The 20,189-nt window shown below is 37.1% G+C and overlaps 1 protein-coding gene across 4 annotated transcripts in view; it reads left to right on the forward strand.

Moving 5' to 3' along the window:
- The window catches only part of LOC129775409 (Kv channel-interacting protein 4-like), a 239,499-nt gene extending 220,310 nt beyond the window's left edge, over window positions 1-19,189 (forward strand). For all 4 annotated transcript variants that reach the window (XM_055780132.1, XM_055780136.1, XM_055780135.1 and 1 more), the window contains exons 5-7: window positions 9,081-9,154; window positions 9,306-9,518; window positions 9,666-19,189. In XM_055780132.1, the coding sequence (XP_055636107.1) occupies window positions 9,081-9,154; window positions 9,306-9,518; window positions 9,666-9,776 (398 nt within the window). In that variant the 3' untranslated portion in view covers window positions 9,777-19,189. The remainder of the gene's footprint in view (window positions 1-9,080; window positions 9,155-9,305; window positions 9,519-9,665) is intronic.
- Window positions 19,190-20,189: the final 1,000 nt, after the last annotated feature.

Raw genomic sequence — 20,189 nt, forward strand, 5'->3', positions numbered from 1 at the left:
TTGACATTCTGATGAATTATAGAGGCCCATCTACATAACACGTTTCGGGGTTCGCTTGTGGTGAGCAGCGTTACCCTCAAATTGACCTCTGCACTCTCTGGATGCGCCATGTTATTGAGTCTCTATCCACTACTCGTTATCAAAATATGAAAATGAAACATAACTGTAAAATGGGCTTCTAGAATGTATTTTTTTTCTTTTGTACAGATTAACTGTTAACATGAAGTAAATAAGTAAATAAGAATTTTCGGATTTTGTAATACTATCCGAGTAACGCAGTCTTATCCCTAATTTTTGTCTTCTCAATTAAATTCAATTGAAACCCTTAGTTGCACAACTCTCTTTTTAACTTTTTTTTACGTTGCTCATATCCGTCAAGTTTTATGTTGTTAGCCATTTCGATCTGTTCAAGATTTAGCTTCGTTTAACATCTTTCGAATCTTCTAATCGTTTCAACGTCTTGAGAACTGTTTTCTTCTCTCTCCGATAGATGGTCTTTTCCGGGAACAGATACAACGATTTCTTTCACTTTAGGCTTGAGCTAAATATTTATGGTTCTCTCTTTTGTATCAGAGCCATTTAGGTAACGAGGTGGATTTATCGTTAATGCAATTATATATGTTGTAATGTTGGTAACGATCGATATGATATGAGCTGGAAAATATGTGTGTATTAAACATATTGATTTTTTTGTGTTGCTTTTTTGTTTATTTCATATAGTTTTATGCAACCATCATTCTTCCATCATCATTATTCAACATTAAAAATGCTTCCATTTATAGGGAATTTAGAGAATTTTTCTTTACAATATCAACATTAATGCATAGCTTCATTAAGCACACACAAGTCACTAGTCGACTTAAATATTTCATCGCAAGAAGAGAAGCAAAACATTGCGTTGCAGGCCTCGCCCCTGTGTGATTCTCCTATGAAAACAGCTGCCCGCAGCAAAACGATTAGTCATTCTCTAACCGCAAAGTGGTTAACATAATTGAAACATTGTAAGGATAACCAACAAAGAAACAGAGTAATCATCCGAACATCAGCAAAAGACTAATGGCAAAGCAGCAACCACCTCAGCAGCGGCAAACGAGTTTCAATTTTCCTGTCACAACCTAAACAAGAATCCAACTGCTTCACTCATTCACAATACATGAATCATCTTGGTAGCGACCAAACGACAACGAGGCTTCCAAAGTTTAGTTCAAGTTTTCAAAATATTTTTTTTTCAAGGCTAGTGGTGAATGAACTTAGAAAGTTAATACCTTCTATAATCGAAAGCACCATCATCTGCTTCGCTTCTATCACAACGTGTTTCAGTCCATCGTTTACCAAGCAAAGTTAATTTATCAGTTCTTTTCCGATTTTTTGGATCGACTTTTTATACTCCAAAAATCGCGAAAATCGATCTATCCGATCTTTTTGGTCGCAGAGAAAAATTATTTCAGTGAACATTAATTTTAATCTCACTAAAAACCACCTGAAATTTTTCATTGGATCCCTTTCAAGGGTGTCAAATTAGTGGTGGTAAACCTAGGAGAAGCAGTTTGAACTTCTCGGATCACGTCTAAACTGCTTAACTACGCGCTTGTGATCTTTTTCACTGACGGAGCATCCATTTTTGCCGTTCTTCACCTTCCGGTCGATGGTTAGGTTCTCGAAGTATCGTTTTAGTACTCTGCTGACCGTGGATTGGACGATTCCCAGCATCTTACCGATGTCCCGATGTGACAACTCCGGATTCTCGAAATGAGTGCGCAGGATTAATTCACGACGCTCTTTTTCGTTCGACGACATTTTTCCAAATTTACGAAAAATTGACAGTGAAGCATGGCCAACGTGATCTATACACTCTTATCTGATTATAAGCGAAAGCTGAAGATATAATTCCTAAAAATTAAATTTCTACAGTGTTTTTTCCGTGATGCAATTTGATGTGACACACCCTTTACAACACATGTGGTCACAAGTTATAATCACACTATCGCATTCATCAGCCAAACAGTGAAAATTTCGACAAAATTAGATGGTGACATCAGGTCCAACTGAAACTAGAACTGGGATTACTACCAAGATTTCGACCAAATACCAAACGCATGGCACGATTTGATATTATGGGATTATGGTCAGCGGAGTTCTGGTTAAATTTCTAATAATAAATTTTAATTAATCCGTTTAATTTAATGATTCCATGACGGTACAAGACAAACGCCCTGGAAACCTCATTTTTCATAGACTTTCAAGGTTTTCTTGTGACCTTCATTGCTGAGAATAAAAAAAGCGTTTGATTTTTGGATAGAAATGTAAAATGTTTGTTGTCCTTTTTTTAAACATACATAACAGTTCAACTGAAAATTATATAAGGTAACACAGTAAAACTATTTTTTTTTGCAAAATTCAATTTTATCATTCAACATAATTGCCTTTGAGGGCGATACGTCATAAGACGATCTTGCAACTTTCCGATACCATTTTTATAGTACTCTTTCAGCTTTTCCAAAATAGTCCTCAGTTTCGGTAATCACTTCATCTTTGGTCTTGAATTTCTTGCCAGAGAGCATTCTCTTCAAGTATGCGAACAGAAAATAATCTCTGGGAGCCAGATCTGGAGAATACGGTGGATGCGGAAGCAATTCGTAGCCCATTTTGCCATCGTTTTCATTGATTTGTGATTTGTCCATTTTTTTCACAATATCAAAAGTTGATTCACTCTCAATGCTGTAACTCACGAGCCAATCGACTAATCGATTGCTGTCAAATTTTGACACGTATCCATTGAAAGATGGTGATTTGTGATAGTCAAGTAGATTTTTGCAAGAGGCGCCATCTAGACGACAACCATTCGATTTTTCAAAGATCGATTCAGCAATATTGATTTTCTGGTACCGATTTTATTACTGAATCGATCCCTACGTCGTTTAGAAAATCGATCCATCAAGATCGATCTTTTTCTTAAGATCGCCCAATCCTAGTTCAAGCACATTTCCACCGAAGAACCGTGCGTCATCCGACCAGAGCTTGCGTTCTCAAGCTATCGAGTCAACAACCATAGTGGTGGGATTTTGTTCGGTGGAAAGTACGGTTACGGTTTTCATGCCGTATGGTGAAGAATGCTCCTGTATTTTTTTTTTGCATCACACGCACACATTGTCGTTTTTATGCGTTGTCAAAAGTAGATTGAAGTAGTTTAAAAAAGGTGGAATAAGGGTCCTGGTGGTACAAAATATAATGGCTTGTGATCGTGCATCAATGTGTCAACTGAGCGAAAGACCGCCGCGATAGCTATCTCGATGATTAATCAGAGCAAATCATATATTAACATAAGGAAACAAACTGCGACAGATGGTGTATTGGTGCTCGTATATTGTTCTCGCGAAGAGAAGGGAACATCTTCAACTACTGCGACAAAACCACGCAAACAATTGGTCCTTTTCAGGGTCACCAAAACTTTATACTAAAGAGTTTTAAAAAAAACTCTTAATTCGTAAATTTACGTTAAAAATGCGGTTGTGTCTCGAACACAACCTGTATAATTTTTTGTTGACCTATTTTCCGTCGGTCTCCTTTTACCACATTCAGCGCCAATCACCGACACCAGGGAGGTGCCACCACCTGGATCCTACTACCCCCGCCCCAGAAAATTTCAACGCAAGTTAAATTTTGACAACGCAAGTTAAATTTATCCGGACGTGAAATACTTTTTAAAAAATATCCGTCTTCGTTCGTGGTTCGACATAAACTGATTTATTTGATAAATTAAACCCTAGCTACAGTTCTAACTGCTGATTGTGCACTCCTAGCGGTGTGGTTATCGATCGTAACAAAATCGATGTCGTCCATCTTTTTGTCTTCCTTGCTGTCTCCACGTGCGATGCATGCGTCAGCTTGTTAGCAGTAAGCCTCGGCAGCTAACTCGCACAACTACAATGTTAACGTGTTATGCAGTAATACACAAACACTCTCAACCAGGCGGTTTGGCTTCCACACTGTCTTCATTTCATGAAGCGTCTAACTTGGATTTGAGATCAAAATCGCACCTCGCAAAATCGCACACTTCTGAAGTAACATTGTTCTCGGACTTCACGTCAGGAAAAACCACAGTTTATGACATTACCCATATAAAAACAATATGAATACTAGAAATAAATCTGTGAAATAACCGCAAGGAAGACGTAGAGCTACGGTATGAAAACCAACGACGTACGGAACGCATGTGAGCTTCCGCACCAATCTACTCAAAGCTTTCGTGAACATTTAACATTGGCACTGTTGTTTTTATCAAACAATGCGGTCTCTATGATATGGTGAAATGTTCTATATATTGAACATTTCGTATTCTCCGCTATTGAATCCATACACAATGGCATTATTTGTACGCAATCTATATCGATTTATCATTGATAATTCTTTTTTCACTAGAATATTCTACACCAGCTTCACAATTATATCTAAATGGATTTTCTCCTTCTTCTTCTTCTGGTTGAATTATAGAAACTTTTGCAGTTCATCCGTCTCTAACCCTGAGAAGAGCCCAAACTCTCTCTCCACCTGCCTTGAAAAAGACACATCATTGTCATTCGCTTTCACAAACATCAAACGACATTCTTAAGGATTTCCAGTTCAGTTCTTGTTTTTTGAGGAACTTTAACGCAAAGGTCATTGGTCCCTTGAATGGACTATTTTTACTATTATTATTTTCAAGCTATTGAAACAAGTCTGTCGGGTCAATAAGTAGCAAGCATATAACTCATTTTATCATCTGTATAAACTGATTACCATACCATTTCGTTGAGTCTGAGCAGAATTGTTAACGCTCAAAGAAGGAATGGATTCCTCCTCGGAAATACTCAACACAAATAATATCCCCCTTCCCACCAATTGGAAACGATGATTGATTGTGGTATTCGTAAACAAATGATATCATAACTTATATATTATTAGCTTAGCATCTATCAGTGTGGTTTCTTTGATGTGGTGAAATATCCTCCACATCATATCAATCATTTCGTACTGTCTACTAACCAATCCAATGGTTAATGGTACCCATCTGTATCGAATTGATGATATACATCGCTAAATGCTCCGTTCAGTCGGGATGCATATAAGAAATGCGATTGGGAGATAAAAATAGAGCATAGGCATGTGAGCGTGACCATCCTCATGTCACATTGCAATCACAATTAAATGGATTTCCGAGCGGGCGCCAGCTTATATACAGATTTATGTGATTCCAACAGTCTGTTTTCAAAGCAATTTTAAAGCTATTGAAACAAGTTTTTGAATCAATAAGTAGCAAGCATATAACTCTTGGAGATTTTATTTTTCGATTGAAGTGATTATCATACCATTTCGCTCTGCCGGTAAAGAGATATTGATGTTCAAAACCTTGCAGTCCAAGCGTAACACTCTCGTTTTCGAAATTTTGAACTTACACCCCGGTACAGAAATGGAAGACGTAGTCCTACGTCGAAAATTTCAAAGTTAACTCTTTACTAGCTGTTGACTAGAGCTAAAGCGAGACTAGAATAGAAATCGCACATACATCTTTTTATTCTCTCGCCCGGTGCTTTTTTTCGTACAAGGTTGGAACTCAAGTTACAAGTGGTTCCCGTTTCCCATGAACCCTTGGTGTCTGTGCAAAACACTGCACTATGTGCGTATTGTGCATGTTCTGCATTCATTCCGAAGCGAACAATTTGGGTCCAACTAATTTTGTTCGGGTTCGGGTTCGGGTTCATATTTGGGCAGCTTGTTTACACCTGTTTTACGGATAATCGAACGGAAAGACTGAGGATTGGCCGGAGCAGACTACATTGGACCACAACTATGAAACTAAAGTAGAAACGCCCCTTGGCTCAGATTGCTCTAGTGCACTTTCTATCAATGAACTCATCAAGAAGCGGCAGGAAGAATCAAGATATCTGTAAGTTTCAACACGTTCAAATCAGATTACGATTTCATTGAAGGAGACGAAAATGGAAAGAAAGGTTCCAATTTGCTACATGACAACCGGTTTGGAGAGCAGTCCAACTAACATTGCAAACTTTTGCGATATCCTGGTAATTTGAAAGCAAAAATTCGTTCCAAGCGGAATGAAGAAATCCTTAATGTTCTTTGCGCGTTGGAGGTTTTTTTGACGTAGGACTACGTCTTTGATTTCTATATAGGGGGGTCACTCTACGAAAAATGTAACGTTTATTAAGAGTTTTCAAATGCATATTACGCAGAATCGCTCTTACGATATATGTTAAAATATATAGCATTAGATGGAAAATTTATCCAGCATTTTTTTCGCCTGAGATATCAACAGTGGAAGTAATAAAACAAGTGAGAAATTTAATAAATAATACAATGCGAGGAATGAAAGCGAAGGGTAAATCATGTATTATACATTCTTTCTTTCAACTTTTCTTTGTTTCCCATGAATATTGTATGCAACTTAAAATTGTATGCAATAGTTCGTTCTATCAAACAAATTAGCAAGACCTTTTCCGAATCCAGTTGAAGATAGTCCAGGTAGTGAATGACTTCTGTATATGACGGAGTGATGAACAGCTTAACACATTCCGGACCGCTCACGAGATTTCTCATGTTTCGCGTTCCGTCTGTTACGGATGGATTACGAAATAATCCGTGTTTTCTACACTTGAAGGTTAAATCCTTGGTTTGCCAAGAATCTAACAAGGTTTACCGATGGCTCGCCTTCGTCTCATCCACATCGAAGGGAACGATCTCATTTGTGGAATCCGAACAAATGAAGCGTTCAAGTTTGCCCCAAAACGTGTGGTCCTTAATGTGTTAAGCGAGTGTCTTCCGTGCTGCGGAAACATGGGCAATTGTACAGCGAAAAATGATATCAATAGTAGGAGGGTGGCATCGATTATCATGCAAGAACTTATTGAGACCGGCATTACATCACATCACAAAAATGAAACGACATGGAATATTAATAATCTTTATGACTCATATTCATTTATGACCCACATTCAAAGAAATCACAATACCATAGGTATCCATTAAAAATAAAGCAACTTCATCATTTCTTGTGTACTTTACCTCAAAATATCACGAAATCGCAAGTATTTTCAGCTTGTTTTTTGTTTCTTCCCCCACAAAATTCATATTCAATGTAATCAGTGACGATATAATTTTTTTCGTTCACCGATCCACATATACTTCATCTACCATTCCACCCTGTTATGAAGTTTTTTTTTTGTTCGTTACAAACCGTTTGGCGGTTATTAGTACGTACGAGGGTCACTATTTATATTTCGGGAATTGGCAACACTGATGTCATGTGAGTCCATCTGACGGTTCCATCGTAAAGTTTGACATTTTTGACGATATACGTACTCAGAACATTTTGTCATACGGACGCTATTTGTTTATTTTATATTTAGTTGAAAGTTTGGTCTCGGCAAAAAATGGAACTGAATCGTGAACATTTTCTTGCGATGATTTTTTACGACTTTCGACGTGGATTATCGCAACAAGAGTGCGTCAATCAACTTAATTTGACTTTTGGCGATGAAGCTCCATCAAAAACCACTGTGTATCGCTGGTATAGTGAATTCAATCGTGGTCGTAGTTCGCTGTCCGACGAGTTTCGTGAAGGTCGTCCAAAATCGACTGTAGTGCCAGAAAACATCGATGCTGTGCACGAAATGATTAAGCAAGATCGTCATGTAACCTATTGTGAGATTGAGGCATCCCTAAGCATTAGTTCCACCAGCATATATGCGATTTTACATGAACACTTAGTTGTGCGAAAATTATGTTCACGTTGGATCCCACATAATTTGACAATCGCTCAAAAAAAAGGCTCGTGTCGATTGGAATAAAAGCTTTGAAAATTGGTTTAAGCGCATGCAAAAGTGTATCGATCATCGTGGCGAGTACTTTGAAAAACAATAAAAATATATTCGCAGCTTAACTATTTGTTTTTGTTCCTATTCCCGAAATATAAATAGTGATACTCGTATAACAAACGGTCCTTTCTAGGGCTACTATTTGGAGTTTCAAAAGAGTTAAACTAACATATGTCTGAACGATGAAAAGAATTACATTTGAAAAAAACTATTGTTCTGAACAATCACAGTCCTACGTCAAACTTCCGTCCGTGCCCATAGGCTCAGACCCTTCTACTTTTTTGAATCCATTTCGTTTAATTGAATTAGTATTTTCAGCTTAATCGATACTTATTAGTATAAGAGAATTCTTTTTTGTTCAACTGTTCAGTTGGACCGCGCAGTGGGACAGTTGATCCAAAGTTTCGTTGTATTTCAATAGAACAAATAGTCCGATGTTTCTTGTTGCAAGCTGGGAGCGGATGTAGACAGATGGAATCTGGATTGATTGTTACGTGGACGCACTTATTCTCTAATAACGCGTAAAGCTGTTCAATCAAGGGTCTTGCAATTTGAACTGACGTTTCGTTCATTCTGCAGCATCTCAGTTACAGGAACCTTCGAAGATTTATTTCGTTCATTTAAAAACTATTGTTTATATCGCATCAGGTCGAAAAAAATATGCTGTTCGAAAAACTCCGAATTAGTCAGTTTTTAACAACCTTTTAAATCTCACCACCGAAAATTCTCACTGATTTCTTTTTGATTTGGAATTTTAATTGAATTAACGACCATGATGTCGTGTGGCAGAAAATATTGACGAAATCATGATGGTGCTCAACGAAGCTACGTAAGATTAATGCTTTAAAATCACAATGTCATACGAAAACATACCAAAAAATTAAGCTATGCTGCATCGCCGGCCAAACTGATGAATTACATCCATCTCGAATAAATTCTAATACTTCAAACATTTTATCTCGACGAATATTTACGATACTTCATTCATCAAATATGTATACTTAACATCCTTGTTCCCTTACTTGCTTTCGACTCCACCGTGTATCCACAGTATAGTCATCACTCTCAATCCCCAATGTACGCCTCCACCGCGGAGGAACACTCATCACTCATCCGCAGCGATCTTTAATATCCTGTTTCATGGTTAACTTAATGCTTTTTCGATTCTCCCCACGTTCCGGGTCACACCCGATTACCGGCCGGATAAAACAGCCAGCAGTGGCCAGTACGCGCATTACGTATTCAACTCCATCGATCTCGACCGCAATGGCTCATTAAGCTTCGAGGTAAGCACGAAGAGGATAAACACAAGCCGAAAACATTTTGCGCTCCCACAAATTTTCCCCCGAGTCGCGCTGCGCTAATGATTCTGCTATTTATTCTTATTGTTTCCGTTCTTTCGGCCCCGTGTTTTTGATCCTCCTCCCCCGAGTTCAGGAGTTTGTGGCAAACTTATCGATTCTGCTGAGAGGCACCGTGGACGAGAAACTACAGTGGACCTTCTCGCTGTATGACATCAACGGGGACGGTTGCATCACGAAGGAAGAGATGAAGGAGATCGTGACCGCCATCTACGAACTGATGGGCAAAGTACCGGAGGGATGTGACGAGGAGCAGGCGATTAAGGAAAAAGTTGAGAGGCTATTCGAGGTAATTGATTTATGTGGGTAATTAGCAACTTTCTTTCATCGGAGAGCAGTTCAAAGCTTCGGTGTGTAGTTCGGACGTAATTAAATTGATTCTGTTTGATACAAAACGTTCGCTCAGGACAGGACCTAACCATATCTCATTTTTCAGAAAATGGATCGCAACTGTGACGGTAAAATAACACTCGACGAGTTCATTGAGTGCTGCACAAACGACGAGAGCATCCGACGGTCGATAGCAGTTTTCGACACCATATTCTAAACGGCGTCTCCATCGATGTAAACTTGAAAGGCAATATCGACATGAGCAGCAGCAGCCACAACTATTCCACATTGCACCGGTGCCACAGGAAACGAAGAGAGGTGATAAAATGCGAACAACTTGTTTCTTCCTAATTTATTGGCCACATGTACGAGTCTCTGTTACCACCCACGAGCACCCACAGCGGAAGTTCAACCAAGCAACAGCCAATGTACCAAAATCGGCAACGTTAGCAATTTAACTTTGGAAGCATAATTTGAATCCTTATGTAAAGGATAAACCGAGAATGTAATGTAGCATATAGCAGGTGAATTGAAATTCCCATACTCTTGCATAGTTTCAGAATATTTCTAGCGAGGAGTTCTTGTATGTTGACCGAAGATATTGCGAATTATTGATAACAAAAACAAAAGACAAATGAGTGTGATTAGCTTTCGTGCAAAACGTACAATCAATGGAATGTCGAAATGATTTCAAAAAAGAAAACGACTCTGGCAGGATCTTTGAACTAAACAGCGTATATCAATACTGTCAAATAACACTAAGATTATCCTTCAAACGAGGGATTGAGTTGATGCTTCGAACGGCGGGAGATGGACAATAATAATTATGTGACATCCTCTTTGTGGAGGCGAAAGTATTATGTGATAAACTCGAGCAACAGCAGGGCCATTTACGAGCAACAGCGTGTTATAGTAAGATACTGTATGGAGAAAATAGCTAATTGTTATCTAAGCTGGTCTAGGCGGAAGATTAATGTCGACAATGGGTACTGGCAAGAACTTTACTATTTCCTTTCGCTGCCTCTCTTTTTCTCTGAATCGTACGATCTACTGTTCCATGTTTCAGCCTGCTCTACACTCATTGCTTCTTATTACATTTGTTGGTGATTAGGTATCTGGTGTGGAGATTACAAATGAAAAAGATTAATTGTACGAAGGAATATAGCGAATACTACATTGGAAATTATTATTCATTGTCCATTTCTGAGATGACGGAAATAGCAATTCCACAATCTCAAGTTTAATTAAGTACAATAAATAGAGAAGATCTTGATGTCAAGTCTCACCATCACAAGTTTTTCGATCGGTTCAGAAAAAAAACACGAAAAAATCTCTTTCAAATTGGTTACACAAAAAAAATTTAAAGCAAAGAAACATGATACAGGATTCTTAACAATTACAGTTAAAATTTTATACGAACTTAAACAAAATTTTTGAAGATATATTGGTTAAATTTGGCCAAAATTCTTGTGCAATGTTATTGAAATGTGTCTTCACCCTGCTGAAGTTTCGATTTTTGATTTTTTGTTATGATTTTTGTAAATTTAATACATGGCTTTTATGGTGAACATTTTGAAACCAAGCAGATATTCCACAATCTCAAGTTTAATTAAGTACAATAAAAAGCGAAGATAAGATCTTGATGTCAAGTCTCACCATCACAAGTTTTTCGATCGGTTCAGAAAAAAAAACACGAAAAAAACTTGTCTCTTTCAAATTGGTTACACAAAAAAAATTTAAGCAAAGAAACATGATACAGGATTCGTAACAATTACAGTTAAAATTTTATATGAACTAAAACAAAATTTTTGAAGAAATATTGGTTAAATTTGGCCAAAATTCTTGTGCAATGTTATTGAAATGTGTCTTCACCCTGCTGAAGTTTCGATTTTTGATTTTTTGTTATGATTTTTGTAAATTTAATACATGGCTTTAATGGTGAACATTCTGAAACCAAGCAGATATTTGATCACAATGCGAAGTTGTTGACTGGAACAAAAAAAAATATAAAGAGGTTGTGTCCAAGCCGCGACGGTATTGTTAACGAAGGACTGCGATATTGGGCCCTATTATACAAATCGAATCGAGAAGTCGATACAATCACTATCATTATCACACCAGGGGATAGTAACTTCAAGCAAAAAAGTGGGACCGAATCGAGATTGCTTTTATGTAAACAGTGAACTTTTTTTACACTCTAAAAATTGGACCGACTTGCACTGACAACTGAATGATATTGTCAATTTATGCGAGATGCCTCAAAACAGCTGGGAATAAATATTGTTTATATACAGTAAGTTACATTTAATGCGACGTTTAGATTATTGGACAGACCTGTAATGTGACACGTTTAATTAGACATTTTTGTAAACATCGAGTTCGGGGCCTAAATTATGGCGCCACATTAAAGTTGCCACCAGACGTCGATACTGTACCACTCACATCGCCAATGTTCAATTACAGGCCAAAATCGCCTCTAAAGCGACACTGAGTGGTGCCTCGGCATGTCGTATCAAATTTAAATAACTGTATTATTTTGTTATTTATGTTCGCATAATAAGCAACGAACACACATTTATTTTCCACTTGCAATAGTATTCACGATGATTGGATGGATGAATATACGACTCCTACATGCATCTAATACGACTATTGTCATGCTTATACCAAACAACAGACAACCAAAAAAAGAATGGCGGAAAACGTTTTTGATAATAATGATAATTATTATAGATTTTTGTAAATACATGTATGTTTGGAATATTACGTTAAAAATTATTTTTAAGTCAGAATATTTCCGGTTTCAAGAAAAGTGAAAGTTAAAGTTGCTTTTTTCATTTTTAACTTTGAGAACGAGAGACTATCTGTTTACCGGTCTTTTGAGTTCTGATAAACAAAGTGACAAAAATAAATTAGTTCAACTTCGTCATTCAATTGCACTTAACTCAAAACTGTAAACATGAGATTATGAACTTGACAAATTAAGCTGTCAAGTATGCCAACCCAGCAAACATTAAATCGTATAACTGTCGTATATAGAGCATCGAATAGCTGATATTTTGGGCGGTATATGATGCGCCCAAATAGCATATACAGTAAGTTACCTCTAATCCTCGACATACCGAGGCACTATTCAGTGTCGCATTAGAGGTGATTGGCCGGTAATTGGACATTCACGATGATAGTGGTACAATGTCGACGTCTGGTGGCGACTTTCAATCCGGGGCCATACTTTGGGTACCAAACTCGATGTTTACAAAATATCCAATTAGAGATGAAAATGTCCAATTATTTGTGTTCCATTACAGGTCTGTCCAATTAACTAAATGTCAAATTAGAGGTAACTTACTGTACATGCAAGGTTATTAGGCAATACCTAATAACATCATAAGTATGTTGTCATACGAATATACGATTCATCACTGCCATAAAAAAATGGCGGAAAATATTAAAGTAAAATGTTTGGCTAAAATGTTTGGCTCCTTTTTTGTATGTATATAGAACCTTTATAAACATTTATGTTTGTACAAATAGGAATCAATCAATTGACTTTTAGTGATATAAATATTTGATATTAGTGATGGCGACGGTTATAAAATTGCTTCTATGGGATTTGAACTCCGGTTGTTTGGATTATCAAGCAGCAGCTATCTCGTACGAAAGAGTTGCATTCGGATACTTCATTCCTGATTGTTTATTGTGCTTTAGTGGAAATATCGCAAAGTTTCAAGTAATCAAATAACATGAAGTAAAAAATTTCATTCATATTCTAACAATTTAAAACTGCTTTCGGGCCTGCCCAGCAAACATTAAATCGTAAAAAAAATTCGAGGGGTTGTATCCGAGACACGACCGCTTAGAACGTAGGACTACGGAATCTTTTTTCTTTTGAAATTTGATGATTTATCATTTCGAATATTATTTGCGAATACGTCGAAATTTCATAAATAACTCTTTAGTAAAAAGTTCCGGGAACCTTGAAAAGGTTTAATGGCTTGCGTAGTTTTGTAGAATCATTTCGAGAAGCAACGATCATTTTTTGCCTTTGCGAGAACAATACACTAATTGGTCATATGGCACAATTCGTTTCTTTCAATCAACGCACGCATTGCACCGAATATTAACGAGAGGCATCTTCCGTGCATCGCCATCAAAGACGAATGAACTCTCTGAGTTTCAAGTGTCTATAATTCAAAAGAAGAAGAAGAAGAAGTGCATCGCATTCAACAGGCATCAAACACGCGTCTAATAGATGCACACAGTTGCAGTGCTAAAAATGAAACATCGCAAGAATGACCGTTTATGAAAAATCGTTTCTCGACTCTCGGTCAAAACCGTCAACAAAGTTTCTAAGCTCTATGTTTTGCTCAATGAAAACAAGCTACACACAAAAAACCAAACACTTATGTTTAGAAGCGACCTATAATCATTTGTACTCTTCTCTTTTTTCGCCTGCTTTGCCATGATTCGGAAGGTTGTGTTAATTGCAATGCCAGATGCACTTCAAGTGAAATATTCACTAGCGTTCACAGCTCGAGGGGAAACATTAAACACACAATGAGCAGAATAAGCGACCTTTGTTGTCTCGGGCACAGAAATATTCTGAGAATTTTCCTCAGAGGAGATGCAATACTTATACAATACTTATTCGATTGGTATACAAAACGTTTAAATCCGTTCGTAGCAAAAATAACGTTAACTTTATTTCATAGAAACGTGAACTGTTTTCTAATTTAGCACTCTTAATGTAAGACGTAGTCCTACGTCAAAAATCTAAAATTGGAGGCGATATACATACATCTAAGACACATTACTTGTATGATGTGTATAACTGGCATATGCATATGGAATTGGAGGCCATATACATGTATATGGGGTATATGATGTAATATAAACCATAATTATACGTTTTTTATTTTCTAGGATGTATGTATATCGCCTCCACGTTTGCTTGTATGGGCTGGCTAGGCGCATCATATACATGCAGTTTATATTAATCATACTTGTATGTTTGAGAATATAATCCTCAAAATAAAATCATTACACTAAACCTTCGTTTCAAACAACTTATACAGCTACTAAATCACGCATTAAACATCAAGAATTGCCGGGAATCTCTTATCAATATTTGTTCAAATTTAAAAATGTGCTTAACTCCAGTTTTGTTGACAACTTTTATGCATTCAATTAAATCGTACGATAAACAGAAACATTCCCACCTTTCATCCTACATTAAACACCTCGTAGTAGAAATCTGTTAGTATGCATACACTCTCCTACGAAACATAGTGGAAAAAAATATATTCGTCGATGTAAACAAGCGGTGAAAAAGGAGACACTTTGCGACGAGTGATTTGTATGAAGTTCCACTGCCGTGATCACACCGAGCAAAATTTCGTATTTTGTAAATCGAGATAATTTCTTACCGAGCTCGAATATCATGTGTTGCAATTGCATATATTTAAGCGTATAACCCTCTGAAGATATGCGTCAAGCAAACAAAACAACTCGAAAAATTCTGACAGTTGCACCGATCTTTTTCACTCGGTCGATACTATTGATTTGCACGGTATCTATAATAGTTAAATAGAGCTAACGAGCAAAATTCTCATCGAATCGATTTCTATAATAGGGCCCATTATTTTGCTTCCATATGTACGCATTGTACGGAATCTTCTTCATCAGCGCTCTTCCGGCGGTCTGGACACACACTCGGTTACAATCCATTAAAAGTTTGTTTAATCAGCACCAGGGCTCGGCATAGCCAAATTCAACTGAGGATAATCAGGGGACCATGAAGCCTGAAGCCATCAGCCTTCGCATTCAATTGGAAACGATTTTTTGCTTCTTCCAGCAGTTTCTCTGTCAACATAAATCAAAAGTCATTCGGGCGTTTTCGTTGCTATCTCCTCTACAATGGTCCGTGTTCATTTCATTTTCACCATCAAATCAACATCACGGCATATTGAAATGACCTCCCCCTAGACTGAATTCGTCTCTCTCTCTCTCTGTCTCTCTCTCTCTGTCTCTCTCTCTCATTCTCTCTCTTTCTCTCTCATTTCCAAATTGTAGATGAGTAAACGGTGGGCCAATAAAGGAGTCATTCAGTTATGGTGCAACTACTTTTGTCGTAGGACTCTATCATTTCCATACAGGGATGTAAGTTCAGTGTTTTGAAAACGAGAGCGTTCCTCTGAAACAACAAGCGTTAATACCTTTTTTCCGGCTCAACGAAAAGGTATGATTACTTCATTCGAAAGATTCAATGTCTACGCGTTATTTGCTTGTTAATTATTGACCGGAAAACTTGTTTCACTAGCATAAAAATTGCTTTGAAAACAGGCTATTGAAATCACCCAAATCTGTATATAAGCTGGTGTTCGCTCGGAAATCCATTTAGTTGTGATTGCAAAGTGACGGAAAGATGGTCTCGCTCGCTTGCCTAAATTCTATGCTCTTCTCTCCCAATGCCATTTATTTTCTGCAGCCGGACTGAACGAAGCCTTTAGCGAAAAACGAGGTATTGAAGACAACTCGATACGGATTATGTACAAATGGTGATATTAACTAGGGATTTGATTGAGCGAAAAATGTGAAATGTTTGATATGGTGTAGAGAATATTCTACCAAATTAAAGAAACCATATCGTTTGATGCAAGCAGGAGGTTTAATATCATTTGTTGACGAATGTCACAATCGATCGAAGATTCAAATTGGCGGGGAGGGGGGTATTGTTTGCGCTGGGTTTTTTCGAGGAGAAATCAATTCCTCCTTTGAGCGTTAATAATTCTTCTCCATCTAAACGAAGTGGTATTGTAATCACTTTATTCGAAAATTGGAATACCTAACAGTTTATGCTTATTAATAGGAGTACCGGTAAGTTTCTTCGTTTTTTTCAAAAGTTAATGCTTTATTCTGCAAAAATGGTTGCAAATTTAATATTCAAAGTATTGCCCATCGCTAGTCACAACTTTTTCCCATCTTACTGGCAATTCATGGACCTACTTATGGAAATAATCGGCCGGTTTGTCGGCTAACCACGAATCGATCCAATTTTTGACTTCATCAAAATTGGAGAAGTGCTGGTTAACCAGGTCATGTTGCATCGATCGAAAAAGGTAGTAATCGGACGGAGAAATGTCTGGAGAATACGGTGGATGGGAACTCCTATTTCAGCGTTTCCAAATATGTTTTGACCGGTTTCGCGACATGCGGCCGAGCGTTGTCGTGCTGCAAAATAACTTAATCGTGTCTTTGCTCGTATTGGGGCTGTTTTCCTTCAGTGCACGACTCAAACGCATCAATTGTCGTCGGTAGAGGTCCCCCGTAATAGTTTCATTCGATTTTAGCAGCTCATAGTACACCACACCCAGCTGATCCTACCAAATAGACAGCATAACCTTGTGGCCGTGAATATTCCGCGCGGCCGTCGATGTTGATGCATGGCCGGGGTATCCATACGTTGCCCGACGTTTGGGATTGTCGTAATGGACCCACTTTTCATCGCCAGTAACGATTCGATGCAAAAAAAACCCTTTCTTTTATTCCGTTGGAGCAGTTGTTCGCACGTGAATAAACGGTGTTCGACGTCTCATGGCTTCAATTCATACGGGACCCAATGTCCTATCTTTCGGATCATTCCCATTGCTTTTAAACGATCGGATATGGTTTGCTGAGCTACTCCAAGCGTATCGGCGAGTTCTTTTTGCGTTTGTGACGGATCTTGATCGAGTAAAGCCTCCAATTATTCATCTTCAAACTTTTTTGGCGGTTCGGAACGTTCTTCGTCTTTCAAGCCAAAATTACCACTTTAGAACCGTGCAAACCACGTCTGACGCGCACAGTTGGAGCATGGTCACCATAAACTTCCACCAAAATGCAATGACTTGTCGCAGCTTTTTTCATTATATTGAAGTAATGAAGTAACACTCCCCGCAAAAACACTCTCGTTGGTACGAAATTCGACATACTCAAAGTGGCAAAAAATCATGTTGTTTACACTTCAACTGTTTGACATATACTGGAAAAGACGCGCAATGACAGTAGTTTTCCAACGAATGTCTGGAAATTTAATTCTCTGGAATAATAATCAAGTTACGCCATCTGTTGTAAAGCCGAAGAAACTTACCGGTACATCTAATAGTTTTATTTTGTTTTATTTACATATAATGGCCATGCCATGTACCAATATCACAAGTATTGTTTATGTACAAAAAGGTCGAACAGCCCCCATTGTCGACTTTTGAATCTTGGGATCAAGTACAGTATTTCTGTCAAAACAGTTTCTTCGTCAAACATCACACCAGAAAAAAAAGGATGAGCACGGTATAAAATCGAAGGCCTACATCATAATTAACAAACCAAGAGAACATAATCTCGTTGAACGTATGTTAGTTGTGACAAACATAATGATTCTACGATGCCAATCAGAGCTCAAATTCCACCAATAAGAGTGTGGTCGAAAAAGACTATAATTCACAAAACAAAATATTAACATGGTCAGACACATTGAGGTTAGGTTAAAGCATATGAAAAAGTGATATAATCGTAGTAAATGTCAGCATTTAATACAACTGGATATTGACGAATCGGATTAACTTTTGACGGCAACTATGTTTAAATAATTGATAAAAACATCAAATGGCGCTGTAATAATTTTTGATTGTGCACCCAACTGATATGTGGTCTACGCACAAACCATTGATTGGTAGATGTAATTATTTGGAACCATTTTTATGAGAAAAACAAATTAAACACATTTCCTATCTCAGATTGATCAAAGTACCTTCCTAACTGAATAAACCGTTGAATGTTCCATAGTTTTCCATTGTTCCATTATTACTATTAAAAACTGCTCTAATCTACAACTTGTTGTATTCCTAGTCTAGACTAGAATATTCACTTAATCTAAAATCAAACAAATCTCTTATACCCTCCAAAGACCAACATCTTAAGAACCATTACTGAATTGTTGTACTTTATTACCACTTAAGAGCCATCTTCAGGACAATTTGGCGGACCTAGTCATTAGATAAATGTCAATAAATATATAGCATAGACCAAAAAATCACCAAATGTTACAAGAAGAGTCATCATACAATGATAACTGATACAAACCACACCGGTACCACAAGTAGTGAAAGTAGAATGATATTGAGATTGAGGTAAGAATATCAAATTCATATTGATATTCAGAAGATTTTTAGTAGTTTTTCGATTGTACCAGAAAGAAAAACTAATGAAAACCAGTGATAGAAAATCAAATTAAATGTTCCCCCGGTATATTTTTGTATACTTTCGATACAGAGTTTATAAATGTTGTGACCGTTAACGCTCTCCGGTTTGGTCGATAAAACGGTACATTTTCTAAAACATTCAAACTTACATGAGTGAGCAGTTCGAACAGTCATTTATTGTACAATCTTTCGAAATTTACTGAACGTTGTTGAATCTCACGCTACACATTTTGCAATTGCTGTCGTGTTATCCTTAAAAAAAAAATGAATGTTTATACATTGTAGTACAGACAAAAGGACGACGATAGAATCAAGGCTATGATATTTTTTAAGTTGTTTCGGTGTTTGCAATAATTGAAACATATATACCAGATCAATAAAATGAAGGAATTAAGTAAAAAAGGGGTTTAATTTTTGTTCATTTGCGAATATCACGAACTTATGTCAAACATCATTTGGATATCTTGTTAAAACGAAAAAATTTTGTCAATCATTTGATAAACAACCACCAATCAAGTTATGAAGGAAAAAGTTGAAGGGTTGTGGCCGAGACATGGCCGCATAATTGACGTAGGATTACGTTACGATATGTAAGGCATGTTGATTTTGAATATATTTAAACATGATAAGCCGCAATCGTAGTCGACCACGTGATTGGGAAATGTCGAGCGATCTACACAAAAATATAGGAATTCAGCACCATCCTTATCAAAACATTCATTTTGAAAATTTTATTATTTTTTATATTGTAATAAATAGTTAGAGAGTGTCCAAATCGATTGGCTCTTAAATATATTAAATTGGATATGAAATTTTAATTTTTTTATAATCGTTTCATCTATTTCATCTATTTCAATTAAAACTATTGAAACCTCCGCTGATTACCTGTCGAGACCATATTCGGATTATTCCTATCGTAAACAAAACACTAAGTGCACGTACCATTTTTCTTTTATTATTCTTAAATTTAATTCTTAACATTTTGAATTTGCATGCTATAAATAATTGCGTATTTCTACGTCAAACAATGCGGTCGTATCTTGGACACTACCCTCTATAATTATTTTTCATCTTCCACAAACGATGCTTTTTTGCGTATTCTATCTCACCGATTAAGGAAAATAACCCATAATCCTTTTTTTCTTCGCGAGATCATACTAACGTTTCTCGATATTGCTATAAGCCATAAGAAACTTTTCCCTATCCGGTTGGTTAGCAAAAAATCGTTGCCAAGATAGAGCATCGTGGCTCGTATTATTTTATGGAATATTATAGAATATTATGAGAATTAAATGAAGCCTTTTCACGATTCTTTTGCTTACTGAGAATTCTCGATTTGTTCATAGCAAAACGATGCACAATGGTCCAGGAGGTGTATTTAAGTAGAAATTAGC

This window comes from Toxorhynchites rutilus, chromosome 3 (genome assembly GCF_029784135.1).
Source record: "Toxorhynchites rutilus septentrionalis strain SRP chromosome 3, ASM2978413v1, whole genome shotgun sequence".
NCBI lineage: Eukaryota > Metazoa > Arthropoda > Insecta > Diptera > Culicidae > Toxorhynchites > Toxorhynchites rutilus.